The sequence below is a fragment of the Prionailurus viverrinus genome, chromosome F1 (genome assembly GCF_022837055.1).
Source record: "Prionailurus viverrinus isolate Anna chromosome F1, UM_Priviv_1.0, whole genome shotgun sequence".
In the NCBI taxonomy this organism is placed as follows: Eukaryota; Metazoa; Chordata; class Mammalia; order Carnivora; family Felidae; genus Prionailurus; species Prionailurus viverrinus.
This window is the reverse complement of record NC_062577.1, coordinates 17205620-17218662: the sequence shown is the minus strand read 5'-3', so window position 1 is coordinate 17218662 and position 13043 is coordinate 17205620. Positions and strand designations below refer to the sequence as shown.

The window sequence follows — 13043 nt, the reverse complement described above, 5'->3', positions numbered from 1 at the left end:
CTTCGTCTAGGGCAGGGGACATGACGAGACTGAAGGAATGTGTTTAGTCAGAGATCATGCCAGCACACCGAGACCGGGAAGAATGCCCAAACCAGGATGAGACAGGAATGGAGGCTGACCACATAGCCAGGAGTTTGGAATAAGGGGAGTTTAATGGGGGGGGGGGGGTGCTGGAGAAGGGTTCCTGAGTAAGCCCCTCCAGCTGCAGCCAGATCTGTGGGTTGGCAGGGATAGACATGTGGTAGGGGTGGGGAGGGCCGGGGGGCCCTCCCATAAGGGGCAGGCTTGGATCAGACCGTGAGAAGGATGCTCCCTCAAAATGTTCATCTTCCTGTGTTAGTCGAAGCTGTGAAGCTGTGAACCTCTCAGCTTGACTTAAGTTTAAATTGGCCATAAATTGGCTGTCGGGCAGATGGCTGAGAAAATGGCACCTCCCTTCAAGGCTGCCACACTACCCTTCTCCACCACGGCCTCCGTGGAGTCTCTCTTCTACTGTAACCCTCAGTCTTCCCAGGGACTGGTAACACCTCTGTGCACTTCATTATGTTCAGGATGGTGAGGAACCCTGGAGTTTTATTATGATAAGCGCTCTGAGCTCCCGAGGCAAGGGTGCTATTAAATAAAAGACCGCGTTCTTCCCCCGTCCTATAAAGCCTGTTCTGAGGGACGATTTTCCTCTGGGTTTTGGAAATGAACATCCCACAATCCCACATTGTAGCATACATCTCTGCGACAGATTTTTGCCTTGGGCCATTGATTTTTGATGGGGCCCAATGAATTGTGAAAAATATCTCTTACTGAGTATGCTTAAATCTCAAATCAGCTCTAGAGCTTATTATATCCTTGTTAAGCATATCCCACGGTTTGTCATCAGGAAGATCATTTCTGGTCCCTGTTCTACGCCTCTTTGGTTACTGAAAATGGCTATTTAGTGCATGTGAGTAAAAGACCCAGGCTAGTCACGAGCCAGAAAACCAGCCCCGGAGGCTGTGGGCGTGGCACGAGGGGGACTGCTTCAGGGGACTAGAAGTTGAGGGTGACTGGGTAGGAGGGGCCCGCAGAGAAGATGTTTGGGTTAACTGCTGGGGCTCTCTAGGGATCTCTGAGATGTGGGGCATTTCTGTGACAAAGAAGACCTATAGAAATGGTTACTGGAGAGTTGGGGCATCAGTGCCAAAGTGCAGAAAATACCCCCCAACAGAGAGCCCCGTCTGGGGTGGAATCAAGATCCTACCGATCCCCCCAAAGTGGGAGCCAAGCAGAGGCGTGGCAGAAAAGCAAAGAGAAGTTCATGTTCCGAAAGAAGCTGCTGAAGTCAAATAGAGATCTACGGGGGGTTTGCCCCGCTGGCAATGGGTCAAAGGCTCTCTCGGCTTCGTCCCCACTAACGGTCGTCTCTCTCCGCAGGTTTACCAGCACACTGGCGTCCAATGACCCACTGCAGACCCTCTTCCAGTTCATGTCGGGGAGGATCCCACAGGCAGCCACGGTATTCTTTGTGACAGACCTCCTTCAATACCCCAGTGTCCTAAGGGTTTGGCGGGGGGTTGGGGACAGCTCAGGAACGAGGTGATGACTTTAAAGATTAAAAATAAGCGGTAATTGCACCTGGCCCAATTCATTCATATGATTTCATTTAATACACAGAGGAAGGAATTCCTACCCCTGTTTTACAGAGGTGGGAACTAAGGTGCAAAGGTGTCATATGACCATAGATCACTGAGCGAGGAGTAGGGGAGCCAGGATTGGCTCCGTCTGTCTGATTCCAAAAACCTTGTCATTTTCACAATACCATAGCTGCCTGCTCAGTGTGCGTGAATAGCGAGACAGCCAGACTGTACCCAGGCTTCCTGCAGTAAGGCCACCGTTCTTCACCACCCCCCGCACACACATCCATCCTGCAAAGTTGGACATATTTGGTCTTACGTGCTGTCTAGAGTTGGAGATGGCTCAAGTCTGAGGCCAGCTTGATAGTTCCCTATGAAATTTTTTTTTCCCCAAAGTATCCTTCTTTACCTTTGAAGTCTAGTAACTTTACCAGGATGTATTGGTGCTGTCAGGGCAGTTTTGTTTTTTTTTTTCCTTGGGACACAGCATACTGCTTTAATACGTGCATTCATATTTTACCGTTTTCTTGCGTTATATCCTTCGATACTTGTTTTGTTCCATTATTATTTTTTTTTCAGGAATTCCATATGTGCACATTTCATATAGATATGAACTATATACATATACATGTACAGATTATATTATCTTTAATTAAAATGTCTTTCTTTCTTTCCATCCTTCCTTCCTTTTCTTCTTTTTCTTCTTCCTCCTCTTCTTCTTCTTCTTCTTTTTTTTTTTTTTGCTCTTCTCATGGCCATCCTATGTGTCCCTTCCTGTGTTTCCATATTGATGAAAGAGACACTGTCTCTTAATTTTGGTGCGAGTTTTACCTTGATGTCTCTGATTTTTCTCTCACTTCTTCCCTGAGCTCTGCAGGGCCTCTTCCTGTTGTTCGTTGTCTTCTTCCTGAGCTCTTATCACTTAGCATTAGTGATAATGCCCTTGCTTCATAGAAGAAATTGTTTCGTGATTTTACTTAAATTCGTGATGAAATGTTTGGTGATATCTCTTTGTTTTGTGGTAACATTTTTCCAGTGAATGTTCTTTCTACCTTCCATTAGTTTTTCATATTACTTCCTTCCTTCTATCTTTACAGTGTATTTGTACAGATTTTGTGCTTGTTCCTTGACAGGAGTTGAGTCTTCCCTGGGCCAGTAGTTTCTGGTAGGTTTGTGCTGGGGAGGGGCCAGGGCCACATTGCAAGCTATCTGGCATTTCCCACACGATCTGGAGTTTTCTGTGGGTATCTGTGTAGCCTTTCCTTCTCCTAAGTTGGCAGAGATGGCCGTGGGATCCTCGCCTTCTGGAATTCTCTCTCTGCCCCCTCCTGCACTCTGTTCAATTTCCACTACCTTTGGCAGCCTTTTCTTATATTTTGAAGTTTGGGTTTTTGCTGTCACCCAGTTTTAATGAAAATGGACTTCACATTTTTGCTTTTCTGTTCTTCTTATTGCTTGGGGACGATTCCTAGAAAGGAAAAGAGAGATGATGACTTTCATGTCCCATCATCAAACCCACTGGCTATACTGGAACATGGAGTGCTCACAGTTCAGCGGAATGCCACGCACCGCCATGACGGTGCATCACGTCACAAAGCACTAAATGCAGGAAATTATGTAATCAGCGTATGGTCCACTGGGTCTCACTGCAGTGGTAGAGTTAACTAAATGTTCCCTGTGTTTAGGTGAGAAAACCGAGGAGCAGGAGGTGATGTGCCAAGGCGGTATTTGATCTCAGTGTTTGCGAGTGACCTAGCATCTGGCACCCAGGAAAAGGCTGGCTGTTAGTTACTTGGAATGAGTGGAAAAGACACGGCGGCCGGAAAACCCAGATGTAGGCTTCTATCACAAGTCTAACCAGAGCCTGCTCCTTGCTGCTCTGTGAGCTTGGCTTTGTTACCTAATCTCAGAGCCTCAGGTTTTCCTCTTTGTGGGCATTTTGATGCCTAACCAAGAGAGTTATTGTGAAGAGTAAAGGAGAGAGGATATCTGAGCAGATCAACGACCATGCTTGACCCGTTGAAGTTAGTCAGGTGTATGCTCTCTCTTGCACACTCTTTCTCTCCATACATCTGCTTTACAGTGATTTTTTTCAAATCATCTAGGGAAGAGATAGAAGAATGACTCCTAAATGTTCGTTCTTTTCAGCAAGGATTTTTCTTTTGCACGTTCCTTTCGTTAGAGCGAGAAAGGGCCTGGCTTATGCGGGGATAATAATAGTACCCAATGCGTGTGACCGTTCTAGGAGAAACGCCTAGCAGCGGGTATGGTTCACGGCCAGAGTGCAGTGAGTAAGAACTGCTCTTCTTGTGATTTATCATCATCATCACCCTCATTCACACTGCATCGCCCAGATAAACAAAGAGTAACTATAAAATGGAGTTGGATAAAGCATCTTTTGTTCCTGGGGATAACTACAAAGACCAAATAATTAGGGATTGTTTTGACTTCCAAATCTTAGCTATTACTATCGATCTCTTGCTCTACCCATTCTAATAACAAACGGGAAGATGGACTGGTCTACAAATCACCTCCTTCCTTTTGCTGGGCTTCCGTGTATGTGTGTGTGTGTGTGTGTGTGTGTGTGTGTACATCTGTGTATATGCACCTATGTATAATTTATAAAGGGCAAACAAACTAAGTGCAAAGCACTATGCTATGTGCTTTACCTAGCTATCTTATTTCATTATCAACAATAACTGTTATGTAGAATATAACTCATATTATGATCTCCACTTAGATGAGGAAAAAAGGTTTTGAGAAACGTGCTCAAGGTCACACAGCTAGTAAAAAGGCGGGATGCCAGTTGAATCCAGGGCCTGGGTTGTTTCTGTGATGTTCTATTGCTTCTTTATAGATATTTCCTGTCCTAAAATTCCCCTTCATTCGGGAGAAGGGAAGCCCAAGCCCCACCATTTGTGTGGGGCATTTCCCCACTTCCAGGGTTCTGTGTGCACCCTGCTGCCCCCTGGTGGAGCTCTGCTGCCCCTGCATTGTCACCAGAGGGAGAGGGCAGAGCCCACAGCTAGGAGCAAGATGAACAGGGACTGCGTGTGGGGCTGGGCCACTTGGCCTGCTTTTCTCCAGCCATGGGAATTCAACTTAATAGGGTTGTGAAAATTAACTGAGGTCATGTGTGTGAAAGGCCTTTGTAAAACCAGAAAGCACAAGCCATTTGGTAAGGTATTAAGGGGCCTAGGGTTGCCCTGACTTCTAACAGTCTAATGTGGATTCTTCATATGAGCCAAGGATGTTTGGTCTTCCTTCTCCCACTGAAACATCAGGGTTTGTTTTGTTTTCTTTTTCTGGATTTGTCCCTAGCTGTTGGGGTCAGGGGTACCAGGAAGAAATTTGAAAATCAGTAAGTGATCAAAAGTGTCATTTTATTTACCTATCGCCTGAGGTTCCTACGAATGCATGTATGCGTCCGTGTCTGTCTGCCTGCCCATCCTTCCAGCAGTCTTGTCTTTTTGTTTGTTTGTTTAAGTTTACTTATTTATTTATTTTGAGAGAGAGAGCAGAGGAGGGGCAGAGAGAGAGAGAGAGGGAGAGAGAATCCCAAGCAGGCTCTGCCCTGTGAGTGCAGAACCCAAGCAGGGCTTGAACTCATGAACCGTGAGATCATGACCTGAGCTGAAGTCAGGAGTCAGATGCTTAACCGACTGAGCCACCCAGGAGCCCCAAGTCTTGCTTTTTAAAAGGAGATCTGGAAATCAGTGACTGGCAGCAATGCAGGTGGCAGAAGCCGGCCTTCCCCGAACTCCTCGAAACCAGGAGACAGACAACAACGTTCTTCATCCACGTTGTGGCCCGTGATCCTTCAGCCAGTAAATCTTCCATTTTGTCTGCTGCCTTCCAGTGCTGTGGGGACAAGCAGTGGGGAGACTGGAGGCCTCACTTGGCCGTGATTCTGTCAAATCAGAGTGGGGACCTGGAGCTGCATCAGCGCACAATTGTCACCATGGGGGACACTCTGGGTAAGCAGAAGCCAGCCCTGCCCCCTCCTCTCCTCTAGGCTGTGTCCAGGCCACTTTACACGTCTATCCTCAGGCTTTTAGGTTCTGTGCAGGGCCTGCGTCTGTGCCTCAGGCTTTCCTCTGACCCAGGGGCCTCAGTGTTTGGGGGTCGGAAACTCCAGAGAAAGGAGTGTCGTTCTTGTCTCTCCGTTTCCCAGATTTTCTGCTGCAATGCAGTCCAGGCCCCTGAGACTCGGGCTGGGCTGCTGCGGAGGCTCCCCTCAGCAGCTGGTTTTCTATCCCTGGTCAGAGTCCGCCCAGGATGGCGCTAACACACAGGGAACCTCGCCTCTTGTTATGGTTAGCCGCACGGCGACCCAGCTCAGCCAGAGAGGAACTTCTATTTTTGCCTGAACTACCCTGAGTAATTGTGTAGGCTTTACCTTTATTATCTCTCAGTGAACGTTGCCTTATAAACACTAAGGGTTACAGAATGTTCCAGACCGGAGGTTCTCAAATTTGGTCAAGGGGCTGAATGCCTAGAAATCATGATAGTCTTCGTTAACTTTGTGAAATATTGCTCTGTTAAACGGAAAAGAGCGATGTGCAAGGTAGCACCAAGTCAGACGGCAGGTGGGTCAGCGGCCGATGGTTAGAAAGGGAGGCGGGTTTTGTTTAGTCCTTCCTGGGCACCTGGCCCTGTGCTGAGTACGTCACCTACTTGAATTAATTCAATTTTGAGGTAATGGAAAATGTATGGGAGAACATTCTGAAAATGGGAACAGGCTGGTCATTATTGGTAGTTTTTATGAGCCCTGCGAAAAGTTTTCTATTGTTTGATTTTAGCAGAGGAAGCATTAGTGCCCCCGAGGAGTCTAATTTAAAAACAGCTACTTCTTTGCTCAGGTGTAGGCATCTGCTCTCTTTTCACCCTCAGGAAGGACTTAAAATGCTTAGAAAATTCCTAATCACGAATATACTAGGAAAACACAAATCAGTGATGTATTCTGGCTGAAAAGAATTGAAATGTAATGTCCGAAGCCAAAAATGCTGGTGGGAGGGGACAGTGTGGTTTAGGGCCAGCGACTCTGGCCTTCCCTCCCCGGAGGATTCTCCCCTCGGACCCCGAGCCCCCTCTGCCATGTCTCTCCCACCCACCCCGATGGTGGGTCCCCACACAGCCATGTGCCGTAACTGGGCCTTGCTCTCCTCCTCCTGCAGCTGGGAAGGGGCTGGTGGAGGCAGCCCACTTCTGCTACCTCGTGGCTCACGTGCCCTTCGGCCACTACACCGTGAAGACAGATCATCTGGCCTTGCTTGGCAGTAGCCACAGGTAGGGTCTCCTGGGGGAAAGGGAATGGGAAGGACGGTTTCCAGGGAATTGTTTGAGGGAGGCCTTGTTGGGTCTCATGGCTCTACTTTCCATTTTCTTGTATGCATTTCACCTACTGCTGCTCCCCTCCTCTGGGGCTGTTCTGCACAGATCTGGGCAGGGAGGTGTGCCCGGTGGGAGCCGCATCACCCCTCCAGGGGGCCTCAGGCCCCAGCCCTGCTCCCCAAAACTGCGTGTGGATCTTTGCGGTGTATTGCCCCCTTCTGACCACTTGGTGGCGCCCTGGCTCCATGACCAGACATCATCTCTTAAGAACTGTCAGTGCGATCGATCGGGGTGGCTTGAGGTTCTGTATTAGGCAGCCCTGGGCTTGTCTCAGAGTCAGCCCTGGGCAGAATTGGAAATTGCAAGAAGTTTATGTTTACTCCTTACACCCCTGCACTGACGGTGCACAAGCTACTCAAAGTCCAGCCTGTTACTTATTCTTCGTTGGCCATAAGGTTAGCGTTTTCACACAGAAGGATCTTTTTTTTTTTTTAAGTTTATTTTGAGAGAGACAGAGTGCGAGTGGGGGAGGGGCAGAGAGAAAGGGAGCGTCTCAAGCAGGCTCCGCACCATCAACGCAAGAGCCCGATGCAAGGCTCGAACTCACGGAACTGAGAGATCATGACCTGAGTTGAAATAAGAGTTGGACGCTTAACCAGCTGAGCCTCCCAGACTCCCCTTCACACGCAAGGATCTTAATAAGCCTGTAGACAATGAGTAAATGGACAAAAAAGATCGGTTTGCTTCCCAGCAGTTCTCCATGTTCTGGATCTCTCTTCCCCGCCCCGCCCCCCCAACTTAACATACCCTAAACTCTTACATTGTGCCAGTCATTTTATTTGCATTATTTCCTTTAATCAGTACAAATTTATCCTATGAATAAAGTATATGTTTAATCTTAACTTTATACAGGAGGGAAACCAAGGCACAGAGAGGTTAAATAACTTATTTAAGATAGCACAGCTAGTGTGCAGCCACGTTGGACTTGGAATCCAGGCTGTGAGGCTGTGAAGTCCTTTCAACTGTTGCGCAAAACTGCCTACCTCTGTGGAAATGTACAGCCGTGGCCAGCTCTCTGGGTCGTGATCTCTGACAGCATATAGTGGGCTTGTCAGAGAAGACCACCTGTGCCAAATGTGACAATACATGTGCACGGGTTAATTCGTCTCCCTCCTATGTTTATATGGTACAAGGACGTTTCTGGAGATAACCTGTGGTGATCGAGATTGAGAAGCACGCCAAGCCGTCAGGGCCCGTGGAGGGGTCTGGTAGCCCCTGGGATCACATTTGGCCAGCCCACTTCCTCATTGCCTCATTGGCTGAATGAACACCCAGCATAGGGACTGTCCTTTGATTTTTGGCTCAGCTGTTGTCCCCATTCTTGGCCATGCTTTCTTTTCTGGGTGCTCTCGAGAGCACCCTCTTACGCTGTTTTGTTGGGGCCAGGAGTGGCCTTGCATAGATGCACGTTCTAGGCCTTCAGGGTACTAAGGTGAGCTCTCAGCATGTTAAAGAGCAGCGCCTAGTGCCCTTCTGAGGAGGAGGAAGGTCAGTTTGCCTTAGGTGACCCTCCAGCAAAGAAGGTGGAGGACCCCCCTTTCTGCACTTCTGGTGCAGGGCTCTGCTCTGTTCCTTCCCCAGCCCCAAGAAGGAGGAGAAAGAGGAGGCAAAACATTCACTCCGGAGGCCCCCAGTCTCTTTCCCGTCTTGGAGTCACCCCAGGGATCAGCCTAGGGCAGGAACTCTATCTACCTTGTTCGGATGCAGCTGGTGCTTGTCTACTAGGATTTAAGTTCCTCCCTCCCAATCCCCCCCTCAATTTCTTTTATTGTTATTCCCTGACTGTAGTCAAGAGTTTTTGAAATTTGCAACAACTGAGGCTATCCAGAGGACGGAAATCTTCGAGTATTGTCAGATGCTGGGCCGCCCCAAATCCTTCATCCCTTCTTTCCAGGTAACTGAACCCACCCGAGGGCACCGCCTTAGCTGCGTCACATGGCCGCGAGCAGCTGGGTTTCCAGAGTTGCTGTTTGGCACAGGGTAGCTGGGCGAAGTCATCTACAGCACTTTTCCTCGTTAGCTTGAGCGTGGGAAGAGTTAGGATTTCTTTCTAGGTCCCCTAAAAGTCTGCATTTCAAGATACGAAAGCAAATTAATGCAGCAGCCCCTGTTGCTGGAGGCTCCTGCCTTGCCCCCGAACAAATGGAAATTGGCCCGCGTCCTGTCGCACCTGCTCCGCAGCAAGTGCCGCTCTCCGCTCTCTGCAAACAGCTCTCCCTTCTCCTCCTCCCCTCTGGCCATGCGGCCTGTTGGGAGGGGGGGGGGGCGGGGAGCGGGAAGGCCTAGCCCAGGGGGGTTTGCCCAGCCTGCTCCCTCCTTCCGACGTGCTCCTCCCATCTCTTTGAGTCTTCTAGCTGCGCAAGTTCCTTCCCGCTCCATCCCTGCCCTCACCCTTCTGTCTTCCCCTCGGGGGGCTTCCGCTGTGGGGGGGGGGGTGGCGAGGGCCCTGCAGGTTCTACTCTTCTCTCAGCTTCTCTGCTTGAGGACCTCATGTCACACCTCCAATTCATCGGGACTCCTTCAGTGCCCATGTGGAGAGTGTGCCTGGCAACACAACACGCGCACGCACACTCACAGCCCACAACACAAAAAGCACAAAAATGCTCGAAAATGACGGCCTTCGTGTATAGCAGCTTCCTTCATTGTTTTACCAAAGACTCTCCCTCCCCAGCAAAGCCGAGCAGATGAGCTCCTTTGGGAACAGATCTCTCTTCTCTCTCTCTCTCTCTTCTTTGGTCATCCCACCTTTCAGTCACCTTTGGGCAGACAGGAAGGAAGTTAGCTTTAGCGAGTGTGTTCTGTGTGCCAGCAGAACTATTGTGCTATTGTGCTTTGAGTATTATTTCTAACCCCGCGAGGTGGGCATGACTCCCTTCCTTTTGCCAAACGGGAAACTGAAGAGAGGAGTCACATGCTGTGGGCTCCTAGCTCTTGCCTGCCATTTGTTCTAAGAACTTTACATGGATTGTCTCATTTAATCTTTACAACAACCAAGGGGTGAACAGGATTGTCCCCGTGCTGTAGTGAGGAAACTGAGGCACAGGGAGGTGTGGTAACCAGCGCAATGTGGCGCACCCAGTGTAGAGCTGGGATTTGAAGTTGGGCCTGTCTGATTTCCAAACCCTCATGGCTCTACCTTGCTGTGCCCCTCATGCTTCTGTAAATAGCTGTCTGCCTGCGTCAGAGTCATTTCTTCTTCTTTCCTATGTCTCCCCCGGTGCCTGGTCCTATGCTCCACAAATGCCAGGCTTTCCAGATTACGTGGGCTTGCTTATCAGAAGTAACTAGTCTGGTGCATTCCCGTGGTGACTCGGTCTCCAGAGACTGAACTGATGTGACTCCCATCCCTTTCCCAGCGATGTGTGACCTGCAGGCTGGATTTGCAACTGTGCCCCTAGGCAGACAGAGTAAACCAAATGGCACGAGGCCCTCCTTGATATTTTGGACGGCAGAGTTAGCGGAAGCTGGCAGTCAGCTGACTTATCTACATGTCTCTCCTTCTATCCTGCCCAGATGGACTAGTCACTGGCCCCGCTCCTCTCCACAGGTGTATAAGCTCCTTTATGCTTCCCGTCTGGCAGATTATGGCCTTGTGTCCCCGGCCTTGCATTACTGCGAAGCCATTGGCACGGCCCTCCTTAGCCAAGGAGAGAGCGATCACCCTGTGCTATTAGTGGAACTCATCAAGGTGAGTTTCTCAAAGGGTTCTCTGCAGGTGTTTTATCTTCGGTGTTCAGAGAAAGCTATTGTGAAAGCAGCTTAGACTCCACAGCCCATCTCCTTTGAACATGCTGGAAAATTGGAGTCCATGGCTGTCTTTGACCACGTACGCATGCCCAGGCATGATAAGCAGAGTCCTGACACCACACAAAGAAGCAGGCAGTGGGCGGGGGTTGGTGGGATCGGGGGGCTGGAAAGCAGGCGTGTGCTGTGCCAGGAATTTATTCTTGCATTCGCTTTTCTGGGACAGTAAAACCACATGTTCCGGTCAGCCGTTCTAATTATAAATGCTTGACTTAGAGTATATATTTTAGTGATTAAAACAGGAAATGAGCCTTATTAAAATGCTTTTAAATGCATGGAATACTTTATCACATGTGGGGTACGTTTAAAAACGACAACATAACATATCAACGTTTAGTTCCAGGGGAAGAAAATGATCGGGCAAATAGTGCCAATTAATTGAAGAAAAATCCATTAGCTGGAGAGTAAAAAGACAGCCTGTTGTCAATTTTTGCTTTGCTTTAGACAAGGTCCAACTGTTGGATTCAGCAGCCAATAAAATCTGTGGTGCTGAGCCCCCTGCCCCTGAAAAATGTAGGGCACTCGGGGACTCAGAATGGAGGTGCTGTCCCCGCCCCATGGAATTCTGGGATTGGAATTAGCATTTTAGCAACAGTCCAGGTGATTCCTAGGAGCACCCAAGTGCAGTACTTGAGAAGCAGTACTTGAGAAGCAGTACTAGAGGAGACAACTTTGCAGAGACACAAAGCTGGGTAACAGTTTCTTCTTATATTTTATTGCATATCTAACACCAAGATGGGTTAATTGTTTATTTATGTTGCAGCTTCAGGAAGGTATCTGCTGGATTTGCTAATCAATTATTCTTGGTAATCTAATTTGCAAGGGAGTTAAGACTGTCTTTCTCCTATTCCCCTGTTGCCTCTTTCCCCATCATCTATGTCTGCTTTCCCCTCTCTTACCTTCGCCCCTGACCCGGCTGGGAACCGGGCACAGCTAGCGGAGAAACTGAAGCTGTCAGATCCCTTGGTTGTAGACAGACGCAGAGACCGGGACCTGGAGCCAGACTGGCTGGTGCAGCTTCGGAGGCGGCTCAAGGAGCTGGCGGTGAGCGGGGTTGGAGCCGGGACGGTGGTGAGACCTCTGTTTCTCTCTCCGTTCCCCTGGAACAGAGCACTGACCTTGACAAGTCCCCGACCCCAGGGAGGGCCATCCGCGAGACACAGGTTGACCCGGGAGGGGGTGGCACTCAGCCCCCCAGCTGTTGCCTGTCCCTCGGGCAGAGATGGTCTCCTGGGTTTGCCTGTGAGGCCCTGGGGCCCTCCTGCCAATCACCCTTGTCTTTGGTCCTAGAAGCTACATTTATGAGCATTAAAGCTTTCATCTCTCTGTTAGGAACAATGGATCACGGTGGACTCGTGTCACTTTCATGTAATGTAGGGCAATTGCTTAAAAGATTTCTGGACCTTTCCTTTTTGTTCTGACAACTGCAGAAGCTGCTGGTAGTAATTGTACCAGTAATTCGAACAGGGCTGCCTCCATTTTCTTTCTTCCAATCTCTATAACGACGGGAGAGGGTGGATTTTTCAAGGCACACACAGCCCTGACTCCCATGGGCTGCACGCACAGGGCCCTGGGGCCCTTCCCGTTGCCCCTTCTGTGGGGAGACGCTGGGAGATGCTGGTCTCCTGGTCCCTGCCTGCTCTGAGCACACCCAGGAGAGATGCAGGGCTGAGGCCTTGCCCTTGCCCCTCCCCCACCAGCCCTCAGCATCCGGTCCAGATTCTCATACCTCGTCACTCCCTCTGAAGTTTCTTTTTGACTTAATTTTTATTTTTTTATTTAAAAATTTTTTTTAAATGTTTATTTCTTTTTGAGAGACAGAGAGTGAGCAGGGGAGGGGCAGAGAGAGAGAGAGAGAGGGAGACACAGTATTTGAAACAGGCTCCAGTCTCTGTGCTGTCAGCACAGAGCCCAATGCGGGGCTCAAACTCACAAACCTGAGCCAAAGTTGGACGTTTAACGGACTGAGCCACCCAGGAGCCCCTTGACTTAATTTTAAACCATCGTCCCCTGTCCTTGCTTTTCTTTGTGTAGTTTAAAAAGATTTTACTTTGTGTTTAATAGCAGAAGGTCACAGGAGACACTGGGGATCTTTGTCCTGCTCACTCAGATGCTTCTGGAGTCGGGGGAACAACAGGTACCCGCGCTGATGACCTGAGTGCAAATGGCTGACTCTCTGGGCCTGATCGTAGAGATAACAGAACTTAGAAAATATTCGCCTGGCCCTTCCTGGGGGGT

General features: G+C 49.2%; 1 protein-coding gene across 6 annotated transcripts in view; it reads left to right on the top strand.

Moving 5' to 3' along the window:
• The window catches only part of SEC16B (SEC16 homolog B, endoplasmic reticulum export factor), a 57907-nt gene that overhangs the window by 34761 nt on the left and 10103 nt on the right, over nt 1-13043 (top strand). For 5 of the 6 annotated variants that reach the window (XM_047840279.1, XM_047840275.1, XM_047840276.1 and 2 more), the window contains 7 exons: nt 1408-1489; nt 5467-5584; nt 6785-6896; nt 8790-8895; nt 10549-10689; nt 11739-11849; nt 12870-12942. In XM_047840279.1, coding sequence (XP_047696235.1) covers nt 1408-1489; nt 5467-5584; nt 6785-6896; nt 8790-8895; nt 10549-10689; nt 11739-11849; nt 12870-12942 — 743 coding nt within the window. The remainder of the gene's footprint in view (nt 1-1407; nt 1490-5466; nt 5585-6784; nt 6897-8789; nt 8896-10548; nt 10690-11738; nt 11850-12869; nt 12943-13043) is intronic. The other variant, XM_047840280.1, reaches the window with a different exon arrangement.